At 38.8% G+C, this 20,565-nt stretch overlaps 1 protein-coding gene across 12 annotated transcripts in view; it reads left to right on the top strand.

Annotated features, from left to right (window-relative positions):
• LOC110102593 overlaps window positions 1–20,565 on the top strand; it is an 81,313-nt gene that overhangs the window by 34,174 nt on the left and 26,574 nt on the right. Inside the window, exons 1-2 of one of the 12 annotated variants that reach the window (XM_028695454.1) lie at window positions 4,988–6,045; window positions 7,143–7,289. The exons of 5 other annotated variants lie outside the window; for them this stretch is intronic. Coding sequence is in view for 3 of the 7 variants with exons in the window: in XM_020830982.2 (XP_020686641.1) it covers window positions 6,558–6,636 (79 nt within the window). In the remaining 4 variants the exon portion in view is untranslated. Of the gene's footprint in view, window positions 1–4,980; window positions 6,637–7,142; window positions 7,290–20,565 lie in introns of those variants that run through there. 6 more of the 12 variants (XM_020830987.2, XR_003700978.1, XM_020830982.2 and 3 more) reach the window with 6 other exon arrangements.

Below are 20,565 nucleotides of genomic sequence, written 5' to 3'. Positions count from 1 at the left end.
TTACTTATAAGAGAGTGACACAAAGTTTTTAATCATGTTGATGTTCAATCAATAATGTAGGAGGAACACACTCTCAAGTCCTTCTCAATCTAAAAAGGAGAAGAGGAACCTTCTATAATAGTGGTTGCTATTTTGGGAACGGTTAAGAGTGAGATGAAGAGAGATGAGAGTGGAGAGATTCGATGATTGCGGGGTTTGGCAACTGCTAGAGAAAAAGGTGAAGAGGAAGGAGAGGGGAGAGATTTTCAGTTGAGAGAGGGGAAGGAGAATAGGAGCAACGATTGTGAGAGGGAGAAGATGTGGATGCCCTAACCTTCAACCCCATCGTAAATCGAACAAAGAGGGCTACAACAAGTGGTAGAATCTTGGGAGGCGGGTGAAATTGTGCTATTTGTGTAATTGGAGAGAGAATTGATAGTGCGAAGGGGTACGACAAGCTTGTTGTCCTGTAAAATGGGGGTACTTATTGTGTGTGTTAGGAGTCAGTCGAGTTTGCCTCTTTAAAAGGAAGGCTTGGAGCGGTTCGATCTAGGTTATTACATGAATATTATTCTAAGAATGATTTGATCTAAGGTTCGAATATGATCCTACTTGAAGAAATTTTGTTTGTGAGTGACTTCAATACGTAGTCCTTGAATATAAGATGGGCATTTTGGTGTGAAATAAACTTTTGGGCATATTTCTTTAGAGAAATTAATTAAAGGGGATGGTTGACCTATTATGACTATTATGAGGCATAAAATCAAATTTCCCTTATTTAATTATAATTGTCCAGAGCTACAGTAGTACTTATTTGTTCTAAGCTAAGCTAGCATGCAGGAACAAAAAATTGAAATTAATAAAGGCACTCCTTAACTGGATGGCTTAGCTGTGGGCTCCGAAAATTTGGCCCCGGCCTCCGCCCGCTTTACTGATGCTTTTATTTTCGGCAAGAGAGTTTTAGCGGAATTAAGTTCTGGGGTAAATTTTGGGAAGGCAGATGGGTTTGTAGATAAAACACTAAGAGATTTCACCCTCATTTTGCGAGGACTTTATGATCTGAGTTCTAGTTTCCTATAGGCGCAAGATACGTAGTATCAAGCATATAGTAGCAGCATAGGTATGTATATTTGGAAAGTTTGATATTTAAAATAGAAATTTCACCATCTTGCACTTAAAGCAGATGGTGGACGAATGGATGATAGACCCGATCAAGATCCCATGGTTCCGTCGTTCCGGGACATCATTGTCCATGGTCTACTTAGTCAGAGGTGGTAGTCGACCAAACTTGACAGAAGGATCCTTGTCGGCAGCCATGAGTTTCTTCATTCAAGGGGGCCTTGTAGACCTTGGGGGAATATTTGTCTAAGGAGACAAATTTGAATCCACCTTAGCAAACAGAGGGTTTTGTGCCCTATCAATTATATCCCACTGATTCATATCTCAAGGATTTGATGCGACTAAGGAACATATTGACTCTGGCCATAATCAGTATTTCGTGGTGCCATTTGGCGGCAAAACCACTTTGTTCAGAGGGCCCCGGGTCATAACCGTGTATCCTGCGGTGCCATTTTGCGGCAAAATCGCCGGTTAGAGGACACGTATAACGTCCTTAATGGAAGGAGACTATTTGAGAATGAATCCTAGTGATATTTTCGACTAGGCATTTGGCCATTTGTGGGCCAAAATATTTTTCGAATTTGTCCACCTCGGCAAACTGTTGCGGAGGGTGGATGAATTTTGCTTTAAGTGTTGATAGATTTATTTCAATTTTAAATATCTGGATTTTGGGATTTGTGGAGTTTTGGATTATGTGGGTATTTGGGTGGAGCTTGGAATGCATTTGAAGGTGTTTGTGAACCCCTTCGGTTGAGATTTTGTTCAACACGGCCATCATCGGGGTGTTTGGGGTTATTTCCATTTAAAGCTTGAACCTTGTTGACCCTATTAACTTGCCGATAGGGGATCGAGTTCCGTAGGCTTTATGTCTTTATTTGTGAATTCATATTGTTATAGGTCTTGAAATATGAATGCTTTAAAATAAATATACTGGTTACCGATCGTATATTTATTTAATGGTTCGAACCCTGTCAACTCCTATTGATCTGCATAGAAGGACCGGGTTCGAACTTGAATTTACTTATTAACCCGTGAAACATTCATAGACGTCACGTGTGTACTTACAACACGCTCGCCGGGACCCATGCGGGTGTTTGGGGGCATTTGATAATTAAATCCTGTTGACTCCTTTTTACCTACTTAGGAGGATCGGGTTTAAATTTAATAACCCGCGTAACATCTCCAGACGTCACATGTGTACCAATAACACGCTCATCGGGGCCCATGCTGGTTTATAATTACGCTTACCCATTTGTGTACCTATGTTTATATAAGCTACGGTGACGCATACATCTGTCTTCGTAGAGAACTTGTATGTATTGCAGATTTTTCAATGTATTATAAGGGCTCTTGCATTTATCAAAGTTCTTCAATATTTGTCTGTAGATAGTGTATTGCGTATATGAAGTCTTCTACAATGACTTGAAGGATTTTGCATTTGTTGTATTTCTCACCATCCATTTCTTCATATGTGCTGGTTATTGTCATTTGAGGGAGTTTTGTGTATTTGTTTACACTTGAGTGACATTAGTTGTGTATGAGCTTTGGTGTTCTATCCATGAACACACTAATACACTGTTGTAATCAAGTTGTTTTCCCTCGATGTTTGCAAGCATGCTGCATTTATTGTGTATAACAAATAGTAAATCACTATACCCATTATATTTCTTGAAGGCTTATGACATGAATAAGAACGTTATCATTATTTCCACTTAACATCAGCATCTAGATTGGCATAATCATTGTAGACGGATTATATCTTTCATTGGGGGCTTCTTTCGTTAAATGCTATCCAACTTCTTTGAATGAACTTATGGATCCACTGACATGGACATTAGGCTACACATTGCTTATGTGTAAGTTGAAGATCCTTTATAACAACATGCCTTTAAGAATAGTTCATGGTCTACATGATAATTTGTTTATTGATACTTGCTTGCAATCGTTCAAATGCTTCAAATTGATTGGATTCCATTTATGTACACTGAAGATTTATCATTCTTGAGTTTCATGTGGTCTTTTGATTCAAGTCAAGTTCAAATCAACTTTGATTTGAGTCTTTTGATCATTTGAATTTTGAGTTCAAATGGTCCAAGTCATATCCACTAAGATCTCAATTAGTTTGGTCCCAAAATGAGTCTTCAACACCTTTGCTTGTGTTCAAATCATTCATTTCATGATTTATTTAAGTTAAGTGAGGTTCAAGTTCATATTCATACCCACCATGCTTGATTCCAATCAAGTCCAAGCTTACAAGTTCTTTTGTTTATGTTCAAATCAAGTTCTCTTGCATATGATTCAAGTTTGAGTTCTTTGTCAAGTTCAAACTCTAATCCAAGTTTGAATTCAAAGTCATTGTAGCTCATATCACATTCAAGTTTAAGTTAAGTTAAGTTCAGCTTGAGTCCAACTCAAGTCTTACACAAGTCCTTCATGTTCGTTCGAGTCCACACTAAGTTCTTTGCATTTGAGATCAACTCGTTTGGTTTCAGCTTGAATTCTCAATTTAGTTTAAGTTCAAGTCATTGTTCATCAAACATTATTTGATTAAGCTTAATTTAGTTTGATGTTGTATTCAAGTCATAATCCTTTGCATTTATTTAAGTTGGAGTTCAAGTTCTTGTCTTATTTCAGACAAAATTTTGGCAGCCTCTCGGCATATCCCCTACTTAGGGGAAAAAATCAAGAGGCCGCCTACCTGCCACGTCAAGAAAGACGTGCACGGTTGGTGTTTGTGAGACACCGCGGCGGTAATTTTTTTTGTCATCCACCATGCCAAGAAAGGCCTGCATTGGTTTTTTAAAAGCAAATTTTTGAAAAAAAATAGTTCTTTATTGCCTCGTCGTGCTAAGAAAAGCGCGCACAGGGATCACCTACTTCGTTGTAAGCACTGCACTAAGTTCCCTCCCACCATGCTAAGAAAAGCGTGCATGGGTGGTCCCTTGGCGCGCCACGAACACCGAAAAAGGACTTTAGGGGGATTACCCGCCTCGCCACAAGCACCGTGACGAGTTTCCTCCCACCGTGTTAAGAAAAGCGTACATGGGTGGTTATTCGTCCCGTTGCAAGTGCCGAGGGTGGGTTCTCCCAAGTTTAGGTAGGAGGTTATACCTTGGCGATCGGCGATGTGGAGGGTACAAAAATTGAGACAACACTTTTTTTTCTTTCCTTTTTTTATATTATATATATGCACAATAATAACAACAGAATAAATATATTACTATTATTAATATTACTAATAACATCATTAATATTATTAACAGTAATAATATTAGCATGAGAGGAATAATACTATTACTAACATTAATAACAATGTTTAAAATTACGTATTTGGGTATTGAGGCGTTTTTCATTCGTGAGGCGAGGCGTAAGCCTTAAGGCGTTTTGAGGCGTAAGCCTCAAAATCAAAAGATTGTGTAAACATAAATTGATAAATTTTTTATATACTAATGAGTGAATAATATAAAACATAAAAAAACATAAGATTTGAAATGAAATCAAAATATCTCAATAATAAGACAACATGAAATATAGTTCAACTCAAAATTCTATCTTTCCCAAATCCCAATATTCTTTTCATAAACATATAATTCCAATTTCCAAAAATAAATAGCAATGACATATCACATAAGAACTCATAAGTCATTAGCACTGTCATCATTAAGGGGTTCTTCATTTGAATCATCATTATGGTGAATTACTCTCTCCCCTTCCTCCTCTCCTATAGAGTCCAATGTCCGGCATTTACTTCAAGATTTATGTAAGTTTTAATATATATAGCGTGAGGCGTAAGCCTCATGCCAGTGAGGCGAGGCGAGCCTCAAGGCGGGCCTCAACTAAGTTGAGGTGCAAGCCTCATAAAAAAAACTCGAGGCGTAAGCATCGAGGCGCTTTTTACTAGAATTGCGCAAAGGCGGGCCTCAAGGCGAGCCTCATATTGCGCAATTTTAAACCATGATTAATAATAGAAATAATCCTAATATTAATGCCAACATAAAATACATTTAGTGGGGTAGAGTGAGTGACCACCTGTGTGAGATTAAAGAGGGGTCAGGTGAGGAGAGAGGGCTGTAGGTGGATTTAAAAAGGTAGAGATCGGATAGGTCTTGTATAGAACAAGTCGAATGGATAGGAGGGATCGGTCGACTTCAGGTATGAAAGGGAGATTTGGTGAGGAGCTCGGGGTTGGCTTCGGCTTGGTGGAGATCGAGGATATAGAAGACTTCGGTTAAGAGGTCTCGTGGCTTCGTGAGTCTTGCGGCAGGAGCTAGTGCAGGAGTTTAGCAAGATGGATCTGGAGTTAGATGGAGGCCAGCTGCTTGTGGTTTTGGAGGTCGCAGGAACCTATGGAGACCGGGCCTTGATCGACAAGGACAGAGATGGATCTTGGCTAGGTTAGAGAAAAAACTCTCTCTCTCTCTCTTTCTCTCTCTGGATCAGTGGCTGGATGATGAAGAGGGGGTCGGTGGCCTTAAGGTTTTCGGTTTGGAAAAATAGGGCTGGGGGAGGTAGAAATCGGAAGAGAGATTGGAGTCAAAGAGCTGCTGGAGTCGTGGCTATGGGAGAGGTCTTGCGAGCTCGGAGGTATGGTTGCTGGTTTGAGGTCAGGATGCAGGGTTGGGTCCGGCTAGAAGATCAGATGGGAAGAAGGGTGTGGAATTTTGAATGGGAAGTTTGAGTTTGTTGCTGGAGTTGGATGAAAGGGAGGAGGGAGGTCGTATTATGCTCGGGTGTAGGCCGACTGGGGTAGAGGTCGACGGGATCAAAGCGAGAAGAAGCCGAAACGAAGCCCCTCTCTTCGTCTTCATTTTATTGACTCGAGCGGATGTGTAATCGGGGCAAGCTCACGAGATATACGGGAAGAGACGCACTCGCAGCAGGATTTACGGGATTCCCTCGACGAAACGAGGTATATGAGCAGGATTTCGGGGATTCGACAGAGCTAAGGTATGATTTCTTTTTTTTTTTTTAATTTCCTTTGGGTATTATACAGAGGTCAACATTAGCATAATTCCTGAATTGCATTATTGATATGAACCAAGCTACTAAACAGCCGTTGCAGAAGCTACGAGCATCAGTAGATGGTTTCACTGACTTTTTCATACTAAGAAAAGCCCAAATGTTCAACTCTAAATGACAATAAATAGCTTACTTCCACTGGAAATATTTTAGTTGCATATTTGACATTTTAATTTTGAACATTTGTTGAGACGCACTCCTTTTCTTTTCGTTATTCAGCTGGTTCTTATGAGTATCCCCTTCTGGTTACTAGCATACTATCCCTTCTTATATTGTCCAGAACAATCTAATTAAAATTTCTGCTACTAAGGAAAATTTTTTCTTTCTGCTTGAATTCCTTTTCTCGTTTTGACAAAAAAATTGTGGACTAGTTAATTATTTATTGGATTAAATATTCAACTTCTCTTACTGAAATTCTTACGTTACAGTTGCAAGGAAATATGCTTATATATGATAGAGTCCATGTGGAACACAGCTCAAAAAGCATTTCTTGGCGTGCTTTAATGCTGTGTGTCAAATGTAAAGTTTATTTGAGCATTGGTCATAATTTCGGTCCTTCAGTCTGGCAGCTTAACTGGGTCTCTTTCTTTATTCTTTGATGCATTCACAGTTGGTTGAAAACGCCCCCGCCCAATTTTCAATTGCCAACCATACATATTATGAACGAGCACATATCATATGGCTAGTTTATTTTAAAGCGCATTTGAGATAATTCATTAAAATTCTTATAAAATGGAATTTTCTTAGTCTTCGTTTTCTTTAATATGTACTATTATAATTTTCTTTTGCTTCTATCTGTCAGCAGGATGCAATATATTTATTTAATGAACACTTTTCTGTAGTAATTTTACGTGGAAGGCCAAAGCTACTTCTTTTTTGATGTTCTGTGCATGTGCTTAATGTTTCAGAGAATTAAAACAATTAGATATTGGTGAATGTGTTGTTGCTTGAAGTGATTTTGTATGGGTTAGATGAAATTTTTTAAATGTGTTATTACTAAACTCAACTGATGAAATGGTCACCAGCCATTACGAATTATTGCCTTGCTGCTGAGCCCTTGACCTGCTGGTTGGCAAGCCAATTTCTCTCACATGCTGGAACTCATTTGTTATTACTGCAACGGCATGGATGTTTAATATCTGAAAACTTTATTATCAGAAGAACTTAGAAAGGTATTTATTGAATTTTCTTAGACTTAACGGATTATGTATTAGGCAAAACAGATTACCCAATTTCTCCAGAATTATGGCTTTACGGAATTCCTCTAGTCTATCTTATCACTACCGATTACTTTATTTATAATTTAGCATGGCATGTCTTTTTGTTAATCATGTTTTGATATAGCATAGAGAAAAGATTAAAGAAGGGTAAAGGGTTTGGCCGTTAATTGCGAGGCTGGCAGTAGTTCTGTTTTCCCAGATCTTTTTAACGTTCTTCTCTATTTCAAAACCTCTCAGACTGCATATTTCAACTTCCCTTTTTGTAGAATTTTTTTTGTTAATTTGTTCAGTTACTCTCCATGTTCTTTAGATGAATGTAAATCAATCTCACCATGTTCTTTATTCAGGTTAATAGCATCATATATTTGATTGTCTTCTCTTACTATTTGAGGAAAGAGTTTTCTATATCTTAAACGAAATATGTTTGATCAATAAGTAGGTTCATCGGAGAATACAAAAAGAAACAAAATAAATGAGAAATACATTATGAAGTATGTGGGTATCAAATATATTACCAGACATAATCACTTCATGCTATTGATAAATCTTCCTAATAAATTGCTCCCCTTTAAACTGAGTCATATATACCAATTAGCTTCAACTTCATACATAGATAAAAGTCTAACCTAGAGCTTTGTAGGATTGGAAGTGAGTTAATGCACGGGATGAACAAAGTCCAACTCATTTATTTATGCTTGCGAACATTAAACAAGTAATTTTTTCAAGGCTTGAAATTAAGCTTGAGGACCGCTTATATATTATTTAATTTAAATTTGGATAGAATTTGTTTAATTACTTATTTAACAATAATATATTATATATTTATCTGTTAGTTTAGGATTTTACTCCCAATTCATAACACTCTTAGTTCCATAATTCCACATCTCATTCTACACTTGAGTTTTACCATTTTAAGTTTCCCTATTTGCCCAAGGTTTCTTCCCTAAGTAAGGGTAGACTAAGGTCGTGACTCATGTGAGTGGTGCCTACAGGATATGAGTGCATTTTCTATTATTCTCCTTCGTAGCCCTTCTATTTGACGCGTTGATGAGTCATATATAAACACACCATTTTAGCTGTAGAGGGCAAGAATATTGATAAGGCCTAATTTTTAAAAGGAGTGAATTAGTAATTTAATTTATTTAAAGGAGCTTAATTTGGATTAAATTTTAAAAGATGTAGAATCGTAAAATCAATTAACGGGTTTTGCAAATTATTAAATTTAATCACGTTTTTAAAAAACTATGAATTGGAAAGAAACCTAAAAAACATTTCACGGTTTCTCTTTAAATCAGTTATTCAATTCGATGATTTATTCCACCACCCAATCGCACTTTACCGATCAGAATCTTGCGGCAGCGCTATGTTCAACAATATCGGCACCAGTGCTTCCCTACGTAATGCAACTTGAAACGACATGTGAAATCTGGCAAGCTCTTCAAACGCGTTTTCAATCTGCGAACAAATCCAAGGTAATGCAACTTAAGAATGAGTTGCACAATATTGCTATGAAAAACATGTCTATGCAAAATTACCTCACAGAAGTCAAGAAGATTGTCGACAACATAGCTTCAGCCGGATCTTCTATCGACACAGAGGATATCATACTCCACATCTTGAACGGGCTACCTCCTTCCTATCAATCCTTCAAGACAACTGTCCGGACAATGCAATCACCTCTCAAACTCGACAATCTTTACGCAATGCTGATCAGTGAAGAAATACATCTTCAAGCTGATTCCCTGCGTTTGACCATACATCAAGAACCACAAACCGCACTCTATGCATATCGCGGTCGCGGACGCCGTGGTCGTGGTAGATCTCAGACGAATCCTGTCTCCGTTCAGAAACAGAATACAAAATCCTCGCTCATATGCCAAATCTGCCAGAAAAGAGGACATACTGCCGACGTTTGTTGGCATCGGCTTAACGCCAACTACGTCACACCAAAACCGCAGTCAGACAACAACACAGCACTGCTTGCAACCAATGAAGCATCCTCCACGGACTGGTATCTCGACTCTGGAGCCTCTACGCACCTGACCAACAGGAATGATCAACTCCTTCAAGAATCTGTTGACCTGTATACGGCAGCCAAAAGCAAATAAAAAAAAATTCTTTTGCGTACCTGTGAGGACGTCCGGCGCCGACTCAAACGATCGCAAATCCCGAAAATCCTGCATTCGGACATCCCGCTTCATGGCTTCGTGCGTCAACGTCGGGTCTATACACGACTTCACACGATTCCTCTACCTCATAAAAGACCGAAGAAATGAGAGAGCTCAGGCTCTCTTACTCTCAATTTCCTCTCTCACTCTCTCATGATCCCGACTCCTCCCTGCTGTTCGGCTACGCTCAACGACTCCCCCTTCCAGTCGATCGAAAGTTACAACATCTCGGTTGGAAGCAGCGAACGGAGCTCGCCGACTGTGAGAAGGATCGGAAGCTCCTCCGTGGCTGTTCGACGAAGCTCTTCCGCCGACTTTCCCTTTCTCGTCGGATTGTAAGTTACGACATTCTGATCGGGTGCAAGAACAGAGCTCGCCGGTTGTGAATTAACTTTCTCTCTGTCGCACGTTCTTCTCCGGCCCTCCCTTTGCTGTTCGACGTTGCTCCTTCGGCCGGACTCCCTCTCTGTCGGGTCGGAAGTACAACATTTTGATCGGAAGCACACAGGTGCTCGCTGACTCCGAAGAAAACTTTCTCCCCTTCGGTGCTGCTTCTCCAGCTCTTTCGTGGCTTGTCCGACTTTGCTCCTTGAACGACTTTCCCTTCCTGCGGCTCGGAAGTTACGACATTTTGATCGGAGGAGACGACGGGAGCTCATACTGTGAAGGTAATTCGATCCCTTCCGCGCGCTTGTTCGGCCAAATCCTGTGACACTGCCGAGCCCGAGAGTGAGAAGGAGAGGGATTATTGTATTTTATTATTATTATTAATTAATTAATTTTAATTATAAATTAATAATAATTAATCAAATCATTTATAATTAATTATATTAATTATAATCAGTATTTAATTAATCATAATTAATTATGATTAATTATGTTTAATTATTATTAATTATATTTGATTCAATTAATTAATTAATTTATGATTAATACTAATAGTTAAATAATATGATTGATAAATTAATAAAATAAGTATATATAAAATATAATCTAAAAAAAAAGAGAGGATGCTTGACTACCCTCTTGCCTCGATCTATGAGCCAACAATGCCGCCGGTCCAAAGGTATAAATTTTCTTAACCCCGTTCTCGACGTTTGAGCGGACCGGAGAACCACCTATACGCGCTCTTGTAGCACGGTAGGAGGGTGCCCGGTGGCGACGCATACGACGAGGTGGGAGAGCCCTATAACGCTCTTAGTACGTGTGGGAGTCACTGCTGTTCTGTACGGGTACTGCTGAAGGCCCATACACGCTCTTGTAGCGTGGGGGATGAAAATTTAGCCCGGCTGTCTAAGACACTACATACACGCTCTAGTAGCGTGGTGGGAAGGCCAGCTCCCCAATTTCCCCCACAACGGGGAATATGCTTGGTGCTATAAAATTTTACTGAAATGCAAGATTTTAAACTATTTGGAGACATCATTTGAGCAGCAATACGAAAACAACAGGAGACTCGTACTCGAACAAAAATACACAGAACTTGAACCAATGACCCAGAGGACTTGCACGAACAACAAAGAACAAGGATTTGAACCTGAACAAACTCAAATGATTTCTAAAAAGTTCAAATTCAAACTTGAATAAAATGCAATACGAAATTTCAACATAATACAAGGACTGGCTCAAAATCAATTTGAAAATGAAAGGATTAAACCAGACTACTTGACTATTGCATTCTAAATAAATTCTAAATCACTTGAACTCAAGCAAGAACTTGAGTTGGACTTCAAGAAGACCTGTACATTCTCTTTGAATCGCTCTTTGGTTTTTCATTTACTGAGGTGTTTCTGGTTGTGTCATTGGGGTTGTATCGATTGAATGTTTAAGATCGTTGAAGACAAGAGCTTAAGCGAGTTTTCACGGTCTTCTATAAAATGCAACCACAAAGGGGGCCGGCCTACTGTTTGATGCTAATACAAGATAACAAGCTATTTGCTTCATAAGATGCAACGACGATCTTCCGTTTGAGATGGGATTCAAATAGGAGAGGTTCATCAAGAGCCTGAACATACTTCAATACAAACAAACAAGGGGGACTCGTGGCGAATAAGACGATGCATGAATTCCTACGACAATCCTACAAATGCCTGTTGATTGAGAAGGTAATAGGCAGACCAATGATGGAGGATCGCCCCCCTACAAACAGATACAATCAAACAACCCGAATTGGTGAGTGGATATGATGCAGAATAATGGGTCTTCTACAAACATTTTCAGGAGGTCGTAGTAGATGCCAGTCCCCTGCAAATGGATATTTGTGGATACCAGTGTATTGAAAGTAAATGAATCTGTGGACACAAGTACAGATATCTCTAACGAATTGGTGATACAAGTTCTAAGCAAGTGGTTGAGTAAAGAGGCGACTCTATGTACGAAAAGGACACCGGCAGAAAGGGGTGAAATGTTTGAACAAAATTAGAACCAAACTTCTGGTGTTCCAAAGTTCTCTTTTGGTTCTATAATAAGAAGAAAAGTTCTGGTGCCCACAACTCCAGAAATAATGAGTCCACTCAACTGACAACCTCAAAGGGAGTTTCTTCAAAGCAACAATTTCAAATACGGGAAGTCTTCCCCCGGTGAATGAGAAAGGGGGGGAGTGAATATCAAGACTAGCACGCAGCGGATCTACAACACTTAATAAAGCATACAATAAGGCGTGTATAAGCTTTTCAAGGAAATGCTGTGCATTCAATGACAAATATATGCACCAACTTACAAATATTCCAAAAACCCTACGGCGCACCTAGTTTTGGTAATACACTAGGTACACAAGGGGTAAATACAATCTCACACCCGAGGGCCTGGCGAGCGTGTTATTGGTCAACCGTTACGCCTATGGATGCTACACGGTTGAAAGTGGAATTCAAGTTCGAATCCGATCATTCTATACGGATATAGAAGTCGACAAGATTCGAACTATACCTAACAAAATACACCGTTGTAGCAACCGTGTATTGTTTAAATACATTCTTTTTAGGCCTTCAAGGCCTAAAATCAAGAAAATTCATGAACAAGGCATAAAGCCTACGAACCCGATCCTTGTCGACAGCCCGATAGAGTTGACAAGGTTCAATCCATAAAGTTAAAATGACCCCAACCACCCTATAAAGGCCGTGTTGAATGCAGATCTCAACCGAGGGGTTACAATATTTTAAATCTCACTAAGTGTCTATCAAAATCCAAATTCCAAGATATTTAAATTCGAAATCAAACCATCAATCACTCAAAGCAAATCCATCCGCCCTCCGAACAGTCTTGCCGGCGTGGACAAATTTCAATATAAACTCTTAGCTTCCAAAGAGCCAAATGCCTAGTAAGAAATATCACTGGATCCATTGCATCAACATTCCTGCCAGTCAAGGCGTGTAGTAATCCTCTAACCGGCGGTCTTGTGCCAATCGCACTGCAGGGATTAAACGGTTACGACGATTCGGGTCCTCTGAACCGATGTTTTTCCCGCAAATGGACCCTACGAATATACCGGTTATGGCGCAGCGCGTTACGTTCCATATTGGCATCAAATCATGAGATATGAACAATAGGATATGATCGATAGGCACAAAGCCCTCTGTTAGCTAAGATGGATTCAAATTTGTCCCTTAGGCAATATTCAACCCCGGTCTGCAAGGTCCCCTTGGACGAAGCAACCCCAGGCTGCCGACAGGATCCTACCTGTCAGGTTGGGTCACTACTCCTTGACTAAGTAGAAGGACCGCAGATAGGCCCGGGACGAAGGAACCATGGGATTTGTCGGAGCTCATAATACCTTCCACCATCCGCTTTAAAGGTGCAAGATGGTGCAAGATTTCTATTATTTTAAAATATTAATCAACATAGACAAATTCAAAAACCATTTTCCATTCCCAATACTCCAAACCTTTCAATTCTCAAATTCTCCAAATTTCCAAATCCAAATTCATGCTGCTACTATAGGATAGATACCACATATTTATACGTATTTGATTGACGACTAGCCTTAATCGAAAGTTCTCTCTCGTGATCGGGAGGGGTAATTAACTATAGGGGCTTGCGCCTATAGGAAACCAGAACTCAGATCATAAAGTCCTCGCAAAATGAGGGCAAAATCTCTGGGTAGTGTCTTATCTACAAACCCATCTGCCTTCCAAAATTTACCTCGGAACTTATCAGTTAAAACTCCCTCGCCGAATAAAAAGAAAAGAAGCGGGGAGGCTGGGGCTGAATTTTTGGAGCCCACAGAATCGGTTTACCAAGGTGTTGATCAGGTGATGGTTGGGGATGGTAGATCAGTCCCGATAGCTCATTCGGGCACTGGTCTCCTTCCCACACCAGATCGTAAGTTAATTCTCTCCAATCTTCTTCACATACCTGCTATATCCCATAACCTTATTTCCATTTCCAAACTGGTGTCTGCTAATCACATTTCCATTATTTTTACTCCTAATGGGTTCTTTTTGAAGGATTTACAAACAAACAAAACTATTCTCAACGGTCTGTGTAGGAACGGCTTATACCCCATTGCTATGCCAAAGTCATCGTCTTCTCAGCACGCTATGTCTGCTGTACAGACCAAGAAAATCAATTGGCACGAGCGAATGGGTCACCCTCAACTTCGTACTCTTCAGCAAATCTCTAAAAACAATCCTAGTCTTCACATTTCGTCTAATTCATTTGTTTGTACGTCATGTAAAATGTGTAAAGGTCATAAACTACCATTTGATACCTCTGTTACTCGTTCTCATAAACCGCTTCAATTGTTGCATTCTGATGTATGGGGACCCTCCCCGGTCACGGCGCAACAGGGTTTTCGGTATTACCTGCTTATAATTGATGATTACTCGCGTTATTGTTGGATTTTTCCGCTCTTACTTAAATCTGATGTTTCGCATACATTCATTTCTTTTATTCAATTTATTGAAAATCAAACGGAACACAAAATAAAAGCTATTCGCATTGATGGTGGCGGCGAATACGTGAATATTCAGTTCCTAAAGCAGCTCGAATCCAAGGGCATTCACCATCAGGTGTCCTGCCCCTACACTCCGGAGCAGAATGGCGTCGCAGAGCGTAAGCACAGGCACATTCTTGACACGGCTAGAACTATGCTTCACACTGCGTCTATACCTCACATATTCTGGCCAGAAGCTGTATCCACGGCTGTTCATCTTATCAATCGGTTTCCCTCGCCGACAACTGGGCATCAGACTCCGCTTCAACTCATGTTCAATAAGACACCTGATTACGGCCACTTGCGCACGTTTGGCTGTGCGTGTTTCCCGCATCTTCCTCCGCATTCATCTACCAAACTGCAGCCAAATTCAACAACATGTGTGTTCTTGGGGTACTCGGATAGGCACAAAGGATACAAATGCCTAAATCATGTAACAAATAAGATTACTATTTCTAGGCATGTCCAATTTATAGAACATCTGTTTCCTTTTCAGCAGACAAAAGACTCTCCAAAGACTCCCAATCCAGAAGTACCCATTCCCCTACTTCTTCCAATCTCCAAAGCTCATGAAGCAACCCCCCCGCGATCGACTCATCCCTCCTCCAAGATATTCCCACAGGTACTTAACAATAGCTCCACAGATAATACTATTTCGTCTATACAGGTCCAACCCACTTCAGCTCCAGAACCTACCTTCATTGCTCCACCCACTCATCATCCCATGACGACCCGACTCAAAACGGGTTCCCTCGAACTCATTACGCGTATGAATCTGCTTCATAAGATAACTTCACCAGATCAACAAGCTGTTCCCACTAGCTACTCTGAAGCAAGCAAGCAATTCGAATGGCGTCAAGCCATGGCAGAAGAATTTGCTGCTCTTCAACAGCAAGGCACTTGGATCCTGGTTTCACCACCGTCAAATGCTTCCATTATCGACTGTAAATGGACAGTTTGCAAGAAATTTTACTCAGACGGCACGGTGGCAAGGTTCAAGGCCAGACTTGTAGCTCAAGGCAATCGTCAAAAGCACGGTCTAGACTACGAAGAAACCTTTAGTCCAGTCGCGAAGCTTCCTACTATTCGGGTACTCTTCACGGTCGCTCTGTATCACGGGTGGTCCTTGCAGCAGCTAGACGTCACGAATGCCTTCCTCCACGGTCACTTACAAGAAACTATCTTCATGCGACAACCAAAAGGATTTGAAGATAATGACTATCCTGATCACGTATGCTTTCTAAAGAAAGCCATTTACGGGCTTAAATAGGCTCGAAGGCAGTGGTATACTACCTTCACTAATCATCTTCTCAACATCGGCTTTCAGCACAGCAAGGCGGATCCCTCTCTTCTGATATATCGCCGGCAGAACATTCAGTTTTTCTTATTTGTGTACGTAGATGATATCCTCATCACAGGAAATGACAATGAGGCAATCTCGCATCTTCTTCACAAATTAAATGCCCAATTCACCATGAAACATCTGGGACTTGCTAGCCATTTTCTCGGAATTCATATTCAAACTTCAAAAGATAAGTACCTTCTCTCTCAGCACACTTACGCTCAATCTCTTCTCCAGCAAACCAATTTAGCTAAATGTAATTCCCTCTCTAACCCATTATGTATGAAACAACCTACGCAACTTAGTACTGAGAACACTTTGATGATGCCACCACGTATCGGCGTATCACCGGCGCTCTTCAGTACCTCACCATCACGCGTCCTGATATCTCTCACTCTGTTAAAACGTTGTCACAACATATGCAAGATCCTGAACCCATACACTTCTATCTTCTCAAGCGGTTACTCCGATATATCAAAGGAACCATTTACTTTGATCTACCTATCACGAAATCATCTCTTCATCTCCGAACATTCTCGGACGCAGACTGGGCAGGTCATCCTATCACGAGAAAATCGACGTCTGGTTTCTGTACATTTCTTGGTGAAAATCTTGTATCTTGGACTGCAAAGAAACAAACGACTGTATCACGGTCGTCTACAGAGTCGGAGTACAGGGCATTGGCGGCAGCCACCGCGGATACAATCTGGCTGAAGCGTCTTCTCGGCGACTTCAACATTCAGCATGAAACTCCAGTCGCCGTCTTCTGCGATAACACGTCGGCGATTGCATTGGCCAACAACCCCGTGTTTCACACGCGTACTAAGCACATAGAGATCGATCAGCGATTCATTCGAGATCATATTCATCACAAAACCATCAGCTTGCTTCCGATCAGCACTGTGGATCAGATTGCGGATATATTCACCAAGCCCTTTCCAACTCCTCGCTTCAAACTGCTGCGCTCCAAACTGACGCTCAGGGAAGAATCGTCAGCTTGCGGGGAGATGTTAACACCAAATTAATTATGTTTAGCTCTAATACTCTGTAAATCATATTAGTCATAACCAATAGGATTTCTACAAATGTAAAGTGCATTCTGCATAGCCTATAAATAGGCATCTGTACCTAGTCTTTATTCATCCAATGAAATAATTCTTGAATCCACTTCTTCTTGTCCTATTCTGTCTTCGTCTCTCTGTCCGGCAACCATCACCGGAACAGTAGTTTCTACAGGATTTAATATAATTTACGCATGCATTTTTTAAACGTAGAATCCAAACAAGCAATTTTTGAAATATTGGCCGACAAGTGGCTTATATTATTGTTTGAAAATACTATTATAGTTGAATGAAGAACAATGAAGTGCAATAATTTAGCATGTGTTATTGAATATAATATATGCAAAGTAATCATCTTTTTCCTATTTTAAATAAGCTGGTTGATTGAAGAGAAAACCAAAACTTATTTTTAGATTAGAGCAAGGTTTAAAATTGCGCAATTTAGTATTGAGGCGTTTTTCTTTCGTGAGATGAGGCGTAAGCCTCAATGAATTTTGAGCCATAAGCCTCAAAATCCAAAATTGCGTATAGTGAAAATAAATGTTGAAAGTGATTTTTTACGCCTCACGCTAGTAAGGCGAAGCGTGCCTCAAGGCAGGCTTCAGCCAAGCTGAGGCGTAAGCCTCAAAAAAAGCTCTAGGCATAAGCCTTGAGGCATTTTTTACTAGATTGCGCTGAGGCGGGTCTCAAGGTGAGCCTCATATTGCGCAATTTTAAACAATGATTAAGAGTAGTGGAGAAGGGGTTGAAGGAGTGCAACAAATTCGAAAGGGGCCAAGCTAAGAACATCGAAGGTTAGTATATGAAAGTAGCATTTTTGTTTATGTAAGATTGTTGTGATTAAATTTTTTGAGTTATTTTAGGATGTGTATGACATATAAATTATCATCATGTAACATATCAAGACCAATTTTTTGTACGACGGATTTGTCATAATTTTTAGAAAAATGCTTATCATCATAGCTCTTTTAATTTAATTTAGATTTTTCATAAAAATATAAAAGCCTACATTATTTGTTATCTTAAACAATTAAAATTTAAATGTAATGGTAAAGTATTTAATTTCACATTTAAAGTCTATGATTGATGTTATGTTTCTTAGTTGCAGATAATAACTTAAATAATTTTATCAGATGAATGGTAATTTTTATTATTAATTTAATTTAAGAAGAAAGAATTATGTTCCAATTTTTAATTTTTTGGCGTTATTTTTATTTCAAAATTTATGAGTTAATCTTGTGAGCAAATCTTGTAATTAAATCTTTATTTAATAAATCTTGTATAAGATAAATTCTGAAAATCTATTGGTTTGCTAGATTTGAAATATTATTAAATTTAGTTAAAATATTTAGGTTTTGTTTGTAATTATAGTTGATATTTGAAAAACAAGGTAGCAAGTAACCTCTCTGAAATGAAGAATTTGGTATTAACTTTGTATTTAAAGGTTTATAGTACAGTAACGTTATTAACTCTCAGGCAATATCAATCTTGATTAGTTAATTAAATTGTAATTAGCAAAACTTGGTAATTAACCAATAATTAGTAATTTAATAGTGTTATGAAAAATTAATTTCTTTGTTATCAAAATAAGTAAAAATTAATATAAATTTACTTAAGATTTTTTTTAATTTACTAATTAAAATTATGAAGTTATTTTTTATATACGCCTGTACTATAAGCCTGACATCCTTTATTTAAATCTAAGATTTTTTTTAATTTACATTTTTGTTTTATAGTTTCTCTTTGTTATCCATTAGTTAATTCATACGCCTTCTCTTATTTCAGCCAGAAGGTAGCAATCTATATCTCTTACAAACAACAGATTTAACTTACAAGTTTGAAAATCAAGTAGTTTAATTTCTTCTCATTAGATTTAACTTACAGGTTATCTTCTCTGCTCCAAGTGATCAAGTAGTCTAATTGTTTCTCATTTCTTCATGTTAACTTCATGTTATACTTGCTTTAACTTACAAGTTTGAAAATCAACTGACCTTACATTGAAATAATGAGACATTCCAATGTGAGCTGTACTTTTATTTGTTTTCAAAATTTGCCATTTATATGTTTAACGTTATATTGATTTCAAGCATGTGAGATGGACTTTGAATTTGCTTGCTTATAGATAGATTAAACTCTTACAAAATATTATGCTTTTAAAAAAATGATTATAATATTTTGAGTTATAAGAGATTGAGGTGTTGTTTACTTGAACTTATGCATGATTGTTTTTTCTTTCATTATTATGATAGTTTATGTTTCAGTTTAATAATATTTCATATTAATACCTATTTATTTATAATTATTTTATATTTTGTGCTCTGTTCAAAATGGCACATGCTATGTCGTGCGCTATGCGCCATGACTCCAAGGGGAACTTTGCGTCATAGTGTATCATTCGCCGTTGACAAGTATGAAGTGAGATTTTGTTCAGAGAAAATAAAAGTTTAAAGTTACCTGTCATATGAGAGTGGATGCGCTTGAATCTAAAATCAAGGACAACTGAATAGGAAACTGCATCTGAACTATATGAGGAAATAACATGCGAGGTAGCGGTAGAGGCTCGAGAGTTATGAATTGGGTAATCATTTTCCTCCTTAGAAATCATAATAGAACTTGAAGGAATAATAATCATGGGAGAACCATCAGCATGCATATAGATTCTAGAAGCATACTATGTAGTGAAAATTTTTCAAATTTGGCCCAATAACTCTCATTCTTTCTAAAGGGTGATTGGCGCCACTATAGTGAGAGCATGGTCTCTAAACGACCACGTCTAACATCATTCTAACTTCCACAGCCATGACTACCACGACTATCATGGCTACCACTTTGCCTGTGTCACGACCCGGCCCGGTTAGCTCGTAGATACGAGGCGGGAACGAGATCGGACATGTAATTTAAGTACTCCTTATTAGTTCCATGCAATTCTAAAGATATTCAAGAATACTAAAAGTGCCTCTAAACTTTTCCAACATATATAACATTTAAAACCATTACAAAAGAAGTTCATGTACAAGGTGGTATACACTTAATCTATTCATTCATGATAAAACCACCCAAAAATGATAACTAAAAACAACAGTAAGAACCTGCCACCCGTTGCGCGTCAACTGTAGGAAAACCTCGGGTGTTCGGCCATCACCTAAGTGTAGGTTCTCCTGAAAAATTTCTCAAAACTCGGGAGTGAGCTACGCTCAGCAAGTAACAACTATAGCTAAAGTTCGTATACATTTGAAAGAGCATATCTTGGGGAATAGTAGTCTACACATGAGTTAATAGGTGTCTAAATGTTATGTTGAACATGATATGATGCATACTTGCTTAAAGCTTGAAACATGACATATGATTTCTTAACTTGAGAGAACATGAAACATTTGCATATGTTTAACTTTAATGTCATAATGTACACATCCGTCCCGGAGTACCAAATTGTACTGATCAGGTACATATCATTCTTTGTTCCATTTTGCCTTAAAGGCCATCTTTGCTCAAAGAGCCACATCTTGGTACTCCGTCATCAACAATCACAAGTTATGTAGCATGAATATAATAAGATGCTTTCATATGATATGCTAAGAAATGCATATGATAGGTTAATGACCTTTTGGACCTTTCACACTAAGTAACAGTTGCATAACATTAAGTAACAATTGTATGAAATGTATCACTAATTACCCTTTGCATGACATTAAGGAACAATTGCATAAAATTGAACACTAAGGCACCC

This window comes from Dendrobium catenatum, unplaced genomic scaffold (assembly GCF_001605985.2).
Source record: "Dendrobium catenatum unplaced genomic scaffold, ASM160598v2 fragScaff_scaffold_637, whole genome shotgun sequence".
NCBI classification, from domain to species: Eukaryota; Viridiplantae; Streptophyta; class Magnoliopsida; order Asparagales; family Orchidaceae; genus Dendrobium; species Dendrobium catenatum.
The sequence above is the reverse complement of the archived record's forward strand: the minus strand, read 5'-3'. Positions and strand labels throughout refer to the sequence as shown.